Source organism: Macrobrachium nipponense, chromosome 27, assembly GCF_015104395.2.
Source record: "Macrobrachium nipponense isolate FS-2020 chromosome 27, ASM1510439v2, whole genome shotgun sequence".
In the NCBI taxonomy this organism is placed as follows: Eukaryota; Metazoa; Arthropoda; class Malacostraca; order Decapoda; family Palaemonidae; genus Macrobrachium; species Macrobrachium nipponense.
Genome location: NC_087216.1, coordinates 72,756,263 through 72,765,266, shown reverse-complemented (window position 1 = coordinate 72,765,266; position 9,004 = coordinate 72,756,263). Strand labels below are relative to the sequence as shown.

Below are 9,004 nucleotides of genomic sequence, written 5' to 3'. Positions count from 1 at the left end.
TCCTATAATACTAGAATCACTGGGTCGTTATTAAGCAATGGCAAATAGAGTGGTGGGGGGAGGGGGAGCCGTTCCCTGCTCTCTCTCTCTCTCTCTCTCTCTCTCTCTCTCTCTCTCTCTCTCTCTCTCTCTCTCTCTCTCTCGGAAGAAGAAGATCTTGGACTTTGTCAACAAGCGCATTTTTTGTATGCTCTGAAAACTTTCATCGATTATTTAGGCCGATACGCAAGATCTACATCACCTAGAATGACTGAAAGCTGTGGTAGCACTTAGTGGTCAGTGCTATGACATTAGTGTGTTTACGAGTTTTTGAACTTAGACTTTATTTAGGATTAAAAATTCGTTCACTCGGCCATACCACTACTTTCAAATTTTTCCTAAACCGCGCATGCGCAGTACAGGGTATGTGACGTGGTTATCCCTGTCATGGGCTATGTTACTGTACCATAGAAACGAAATTAGATACGGGCATTGTTAAAACACCAGTAGATAATGACTATGGAATTCTTGGGACCTGGTACTCTCGCTGATGTTGAGGAGGACCTTGCTCTAAGTGATGATAAATGTTGAAGAACATCTGCTTACGCAGGAAACATTGGCCACGACTTGTCTCTACTAAATCTCATAAGTTGATCCCTGCTGGTGCAGCTCCTAGTCTCATGGACCATACCTATACCTCCAACAAACGATGTATGGAGCATGATTCAGATAGCAGTAATGAGCCATCATCCCCTGCTGCTAAAACTACAAAGTGTGATGCTTCCTCCTCTCAAAATAAAGTTCTAAATAATTCCCTGCCTAGACCTGCTTTTCAGATTATACCTACCATGGCTACAAAAACTGTTCTCCCTGCCTTTGCTCCACGTGCTGAATACATAAAGCTCTTATTTAGAGAGAATCCGGGGGTTAATGTGAAGCTTCGCTGGCTATCGGAGGTTACCAAGATGTTCAGCCTCGATCGGGAATTGGCTGAAGTTGAAATGTCTGCGGTCACTTCTCGATTTGTATACATTTCGAGGCATCGCCTGGATATCATAAACAGGGTCAAGGGTGGTGAGGTTCTGTCACTTATGTTAGATGTTCAGGATGATGTAAACAGACCCCGTAAGTTCCCTACATATCTCATCACTCGATATCCTGTGGATGTAGACCCTTCATTAGCTAAGGAACTGGAAGGGGTGCACACTGTACGTCGTTTCCTACAGGATGGGAAGTCCATCAATCGTATTGTCATTACTTGGAGCCACCCAGATCCACCCCCGCCTTTTGTTAACTTCTCCTTCCTCCCTTGTCTACCATCATGTGAACTACGCAGAAATGCCAGACGAAAAGCCGTGGTGCTTCAAATGCTGGGGTATCGGTCACATCTCACGATACTGTGCTGCCCCTGAAAAGTGTGCATTTTGTGCTGCTGAGCATGACAGTCGGACCTGCCCTCATCGGCCCCCCTGTACCACCCACAGTGGTTGACAGTTCTTCGGCATCAACATCAAGCTCATTACCTCTACCTACACCGGACTCCTCGCATTGGAAATGCCCGAGATGTAATGAGCCTGGAGTCAATGTGTGGCATGGCTGTACCTAGGCGTTCAGGCTCTGCATCGAACCAGCTTATTGCACAACAGCTTTTTTCCAGTGCCATCAAATCACCACTGTTACTGCCTCCTCACAAGACTACACTTCGTAATGCTGTAGATGTCCTCAAGTCGCGGCTGTGACTCCCTTACATCACGTTTTGAAGCCATGAATCTCGTTTAGAGAGCATGGACACTGCATCGACAGTCTCGTAACCTCCTTTGACAATCTAACTTCTAAATTTGCTACTAATGATAACACACTACAATCTCTTGTTGAAGCTCAGCAGGTTGTTATCACATCAGTTACTACACTCACTGAGAACTTGACTCACTTGCTACACGTCTTGAGTGTTACTAATCCCCATACAGGACCATTGCCACGTGATACACCACCAATTCATACCGGTGTTACCACTGCCTCTTTATCTAGTCGCCGTTCTTCCAAGGGACATGTTCGATAACCAAGTAAAGCTTAATATCATCTCATGGAATGCCTGTGGTATTACAAACTGGGCAAAACTTTCTGCACTTAAGGGAATTGTACATAGTCACACCCAGATGTTATTCTAATTCAGGAAGCTTTTGTTGGTAATGCTCAGCCAAGGGAAGAAGCTCCCTCGCTCACTGGCTATGTGTCCTACGTCCATTTAGTAAGACATGGCCTCATCACCTATATACGCACTTCAATTCAGCATAGACCTCTCCCAAACTCTGAGGATGAAGGATACAACATTTCAATTATTTGAGAATTTACTGTTGGCGGGAGGCACCAATACGACTGTGCAATGTATATGCAGCACCAGTAGGATAAAATACAAACCAAAGCTTCCAGCCCCCAACCCTTCGTGGTCTATGGTTTTACATGGGAGATTTAAATGCCCGTCACATCCCAGACTTGGGAGATCTTCCTGGCACTGTGAACCGCAACGGGAATCTACTGTTCTAGGATACATTCGTCGAAATCAACTGACCCGTTGGGACACTGGTGGATCTACGCATCCACCGAGGTGGTACTTTTGGATCACATCTTGACCTGTGGACTCGTACCTTCCCAAGTCAATTGTGTAACGGTTCCTACGCTCTTCTCTGATCACATTGGTCTCAGCATCCAATATTCCCTTCCCGCTACAACCTACTCCAATACACAATCGCACTTGCATCACAATTCCGCCTAAGTACCAGCCTACGTACATTTCATATATGACTAACCTTCGAACCACATTTGACCTCCCACTGTCCGGAGAAACTTTACTCCTTACTTGTTAGTACCACACATGCTTTCCACACACAATATATCAGAAAGCCTCATATCAGGCATCGTGTTGGTGCTATGACACTGGATAATCGAATTTCTCAGGCAGAAAAGAAGGCGATGGATGATGGCCTTGCCTTTATGAGACAACCAAGTCCTGAGACTCTGCACCAGTATCAACTATCGAGAGATGATCTAGTTGCTCTACAGCAATGTGTACAAAACAGATTCCTGGCGACAAATTAACAGACAGCATCAACCATCAAACAAGCATCGGTTCCATGTGGCACCTCATCAACAGGATTGTGAAGAAGAAACTCCCAAGTGTCCTCCACCACAGCCCTGCCTCAGTATGCACAGGACCTTATTGATGAGTGGTCAGCACAGTCACGAACCATCAACCTTCCAGCTCATATACAAGACTCTCTCTCTTCACATAAAAACCATCGTGCCTTACGTCTCAGTTCCGCCTTACTAAGCAGTGATGAAGAGGATGATGTAACCCCAATTAACTAAGGTGGGAGAGCTACGACGTGCCTTAGCAAGGAGTAAGAAGTCAGCTCCTGGTGATGATGGCATCACCTATGCAGTCCTTTGCACACTCATAAAAATACCTGGCAACCCTCTCCTCCGGCTCTACAACCTCTGCCTCTGCCTGGGATATGTGCCCCTAGCATGGACTCATAGTACAATTATACCCGTTCCCAAGCCTGGCACTGACAAATTTCGTCCTATCTCCCTCACCTCCTGTTTCTGCAAAGTATTTGAACGTATCCTCCTCTCACGCCTTATGTTCCGGCTGCAAGATAAGCTTTCATCTAGAATATACGGTCTTCCTACCCCCAACGAGGAACACATCATTGTCTCATGGAGCTCTACACTCGTCTCTCCCCAACCAGTGTTGTAGCCTTCATTGATTTGAAAAGTGCATTTGATGTTGCAAATAGAGACATTATTTTAGACCAGCTTATTGATTTTGGAATCAAGGGAAACCTTTTGAGGTGGATACGTGGATATCTTCGAAATAGAGTCTCTCGTGTGCTGTTTAAGGGAGCATTGAGCACTGCAAAGGAACTTGAAACTTGGTACTCCACAAGGGGGGGTACTTAGTCCGTTTTTATTTAATATCCTCCTACATCGCCTTCTTTCCTTACTTGCTAATACTGATAACACAACCATCACTTGCTACGCAGACGATATTTGCATTCATTCAACCTCCCGGATCACTTGCAACGCTTCCTTTCTTCCTTCTATGAATCAGCATCCTCCTGTGGTCTTATCATCTCCCCAGGAAAAAGTAGAATCTTCTCCCCAAGGCCAGCAAGGAATTTACCAGAATTTACTGTGGGGAACAATGTTGTACCTTTATGCACACAGTATATTTATTTGGGAGCGCCAGTGCGAATTACACCATCCATTCCAGCAAGACAGAGAGTACATCCCATTGTTCAAGATCTGCTGGCCCGGTTACAGCGACGCCTGACTCCTCTCAAGTGGCTTACTAATTATTCTGCAGGAGTATCTATCCCAGTTGCCAGAAACATATATATTGCTTTCATCCGCTCAGTGGTAGATTATCTTTCCCCTGCACTATGTCAACTCTCCAGATCAACTCTACAGCCGCTTGAAAAATTCCAGAACCAGCAATGAGATTCATTCTAGTTGTCCAGCATCCACTAGAATTGTAAACATGCAACACGAACTCCGTCTCCCTCCACTCGTTGAGCGAATATACTCCAATGTCACCTACTTCAGTATCAAATGCCTGTATTACCCTCACCTGTCTCCTCACTATTCAAACATCATCAGAACTTCTCTGGATCTAGATGCACCTCGTCCACAACTACGCCAGGGGGGACGTACACTAGTTAGTACTGTCTGTTTCAAGCATTCGGGGGGCTTGACATCAACATCGTGGCAGAGAATGTGGATCATGGCCTTGCACCCTGGCAGACTCCTGTGCCAGCAATCTCTTACACTCCAGTCTCTAAGAACTGACTTGCCTCAACTTCAACAACAACGTGCATTGGAGACCATCGACAGACTATCCTCATCCCTCAGTGTAGCCCATCACCTCTACACAGACGGCTCCCTACAGCAGGATGGCAGTGCTGGATGTGCTTGTTTTCTCCCCCACTTTGGAAACCCCGCCAGGGGCTGGATAGGCCGTCGCCTCCCAGAGTCATCAAGCTCCACGTATTGTGAACTACATGGATTCTAGATGCAGTTATTTTAAATCACACGGACCAGAAACAATGGCTTGATCATCTGCGACTCGCAACCAGCACTCCAAGCCCTTGCATCACATAAGCCAGCATACCAGCCCCTGGTTACACAAATACATAGGCAACTAGACATGGCCAACATGAGCTCACTGGTAGTGCACTTCCTATGGATTCCCTCTCACGTGGGTCTTCTGGCTAACAACACCGTTGACCATCTCGCAAAGGCTGCCTGTCAGCTGGATCCTCCAGATGCTGATGCTCCCAGTCCATCTCCTCTTGTGCTGCAGAAAAATGGTCGCGCCAAGCTGCTCGCTCACCTACTCATCATCGTAGTAATGCCGAGAGAGCCACCAGTGTATCAATACAGCATTATGATCACTTCTTTCCTCCAACACAAGTATCGCCGCAGAGGACTCATGGTTCGTCAAAATAACGTTGTTTGTGCGCGTCTTCGGCTGGGTTGGCGACCAGTTTGGCAGGTGGCTGAGCAAGATGAAGTTCCTCACTTCTCCTCCTGTAGGGTTATGTGACGACCCAACGCCAACACCCTGGAACACTATTGCCTGGAATGTCCACTTGTTAGTGACATATTCAACCCCAAAGGAACTCACAGTAGTTGATATATGTAAAAAATTATTTTGAACAGATAATAAATTTGCTCGATGAGATCCTCATGCGCCATCCTCACTTTGGTGGATACTGAATAATCAGCTGTTATGTAATACTGATTAAAGATAGGTACACCTACCTACGAAATCAAACTAAATTTAATTTGTATTCCATATGAATTCATTTGTATAACCTTTGATATATAGAAATGAGCAATATTATTTTAATATGTACTAAAATATCTGTCTATACTTTATTTTTTTGTATTCCTTTGTGTAACCCAATCAATTATGTGCTGTAGATGTAAACAATACTGTTTTGATATGTACTTAAATGTCTGTATATACTTTATTTTTTTACTATGGTTTTTTTTTTCTTAGGCATAACTTAATTACAATGGTTACGTAGATGTAAACAATATTACTGTATTACCATGTACTCAAATGTCTGACGCCAATGGGCGCAATAAATTGATTAAAACAAATCTCTCTCTCTACTCTCTCTCTCTCTATCTCTCTCTCTCTCGTCTCTCTCTCTCTCTCTCTCTCTCTCTCTCTCTCTCTCTCTCTCTCTCTCAATTATTCCCATTGAGCTTCCGCAATTAGTTTATTACTAGCAGCCCATAGGAGTAGGTGCACGAAATACTAGGGAGGGAGAGAGAGAGAGAGAGATCTAACCACGTAACAATATATAAAATCGAAATGAAATAATCAAATGGTTTGAAAAACAACAGTTTTGAGAGTCAACACATTCAAGCACGTTATGGTACTAATATAAAAAAAAATTTAAAAATATAAAAAAACTACTATTGTTATTTTAGAAAAAAAATTAAATAAAAAAAACTTACATTTAGTGTTGGGAAGATTATATAGGCCTAGTGCCCATTCTCTCTCTCTCTCTCTCTCTCTCTCTCTCTCTCTCGTATATATTTGTAGACCTAATCTCTCGTATATAGATATTTTAGGCCTAGCAACCAGACCCTCTCTCTCTCGTATATTTTAGGCCTCTCTCTCTCTCTCTCTCATCTCTTCTCTCTCTCTCTCTCTCTATATATATATATATTATATAATATATATAAGATATATATATATATGTGTGTGTGTGTGTTGCTGTAATGGAGAAGTATATTTATTTGATGTCAGATTTTTTTTAATGTATTTCTTAAGTTTTTTTTTTAAGAGTAAATATAATCCCTTAGGTAAAAATTCCCTTAGACCAAACCTTAGAAAAATTAGACCCAATCCCCTTAGACCAAACCTTATAAACGCACGATTTAGTGGGGTTTCTCATCCTTGCAACTCACTCTCTCTCTCTCTCACTCTCTTTCACTCACTTTCTCACCCTCTCTCACTCCCTTTCTTCTCCTGCAGGGGACCTGTTGTCGAGGGCGCTGAAGTGGCTCTGGTGGCGCCTCTGCCGGTGCCGGAGACGCCCACAGATGCCCCGAGTGAATCACCAGTCGGCCGCCACGCCCTACACCAGCGTCGATCCTGCCAAGGTATTATAAATTTATAATCATTATTAATTATTAATCTATCTATCTATCTCTCTATCTATCTATCTATCTATCTATCTCTCCAGAGAGACTGTGTAGTAATACGTAACCCAAGTCTGGAACCAATACTGTCTTTGTGAATTCCTTTGAAATGCAAAGTTTATATATTCTCTCTCTCTCTCTCTCTCTCTCTCTCTCACCGGAATATTCTCCGCTTGGAAATAATTCTTGAGAACAGATATACTGTCCTTTGAAATGCAAAGTGTAATATATAATATAATATATATTATATAAATATATCTTATTATAATATTATTAGATATATATATATATATATTGGAAATTTTGAGAGTAGAAAGGTTTGAAAGGAGTAACAGGAGGAAAAACCTTTAAAAACCTTTTGCAATTCCTCTATGAAACAATTGTTAAGAGAGAATTAAATGTAAGATGAAAGAGAGGGAATATGGACGGAGGTACAGTAAAGGTAATAAGAGGGGGTTATATAGCAGCTAAGGGCATTCAGGAAGGGATGCTGCAGAGAACCTTGAGTAATGCTTGCAGTGCACCACACATGAGGTGCACTGAAGATGCTACCCCTCTGCGGGGAGTTAAAGATTTAATCATTATTATTATCATTAATAATTATTACCATTAATAATTAGGAAGAAATAATAATTTTTCTAAATCCTTTTCATGGATGACATTTTTTCTTTCAGAGGAAGTGGGGCGGAGGTGAGTGCAGCGAGGGGAGCAGCCTAGGGGATGAGTACGGGGAGGGGGAGGGGGGCGCCGTCCCCGTCACCCTGTGCCTGGTGCTGATGATCACCTACATCTGCGGCGGGGCGGCGGTCTTCGCCTACGCCCACCAGTGGACGTTCCTGCACGCCATCTACTTCTGCTTCTCCTCCCTCACCACCATCGGCTTCGGGGACCTGGCTCCCGAGACCGCCCCCAACACCAGCACCGGGGTCCAGGTCGCCCTGCTGGGCTCCGCCTTCTACCTACTGGTGGGCATGGCCCTCATCGCCACCTGCTTCAACCTCATGCAGGAGCAGATGACCAACCGGGGCTACGGGCTCGGGCGCAGGCTGGGGAACCTCATGGCCACCAGCTCCAGCGGAGGGAGCAACCACCGGTTCCACCTGGACGACACCTGACACATGGAGACGGTGGCCCTCTTCACCTACGGGTCGGGCTGCACTCCCAAGCACCACTCCGCTGGGGCCGGGAAGCCCCCGCCTCCGCAGCTCACCCAGCCCCCCTGCCTGGTGAACGCCTCCTGCAACCTCGCCAACAACACCAACGCTCGGCCCAACTCCACCGTCACCAACACCATCTACAAGGTCACTCCCACGGACGACGACAAGCACATGACGCCCAACAACACCCTGGCCAGCCTCAACCCCCGGAACAACAGCAGCCCCCTCCACTCCCCGGCGGACATCACCGGCGGCAGCCCAGCGAAGATCACCAACACGAGGGACAACTGCGAGACTCTCTACGGCACCCTCAGGAAGGAGATGCCCACCCTCAAAGCAGTCCCCCCACCAACGCTTCCCCCCTCTTCCATCACTCCCTCCCAAACTCCCATGTTGCCCACCCGCACAAAGAAAACAGTGACCATCTGTGACACCGCAGATGTTGGGCGGGCCATTAGCCCGATATCTCCGGAGAGAATTTGACCGGGCATGGACCATTATTGAAGATAAAAGCCAAAGCTGTGTCTCCGGCATGCCGGACGTTTCTGGCAGTGACGGAAGTTCTTTTCGGGAGTGTTTTCTGGAGTGCCTCACTCCGCACCGAGAGACAAACATTGCATTCCTACGGACGCAAAAGGCAACGTCAA

General features: G+C 45.4%; 1 protein-coding gene across 2 annotated transcripts in view; it reads left to right on the top strand.

Annotated features, from left to right (window-relative positions):
* Positions 1-8,315, top strand: part of LOC135201087 (TWiK family of potassium channels protein 7-like) — a 182,895-nt gene extending 174,580 nt beyond the window's left edge. For both annotated transcript variants that reach the window (XM_064229976.1, XM_064229977.1), the window contains exons 4-5: positions 7,034-7,161; positions 7,875-8,315. In XM_064229976.1, the coding sequence (XP_064086046.1) occupies positions 7,034-7,161; positions 7,875-8,315 (569 nt within the window). The remainder of the gene's footprint in view (positions 1-7,033; positions 7,162-7,874) is intronic.
* Positions 8,316-9,004: the final 689 nt, after the last annotated feature.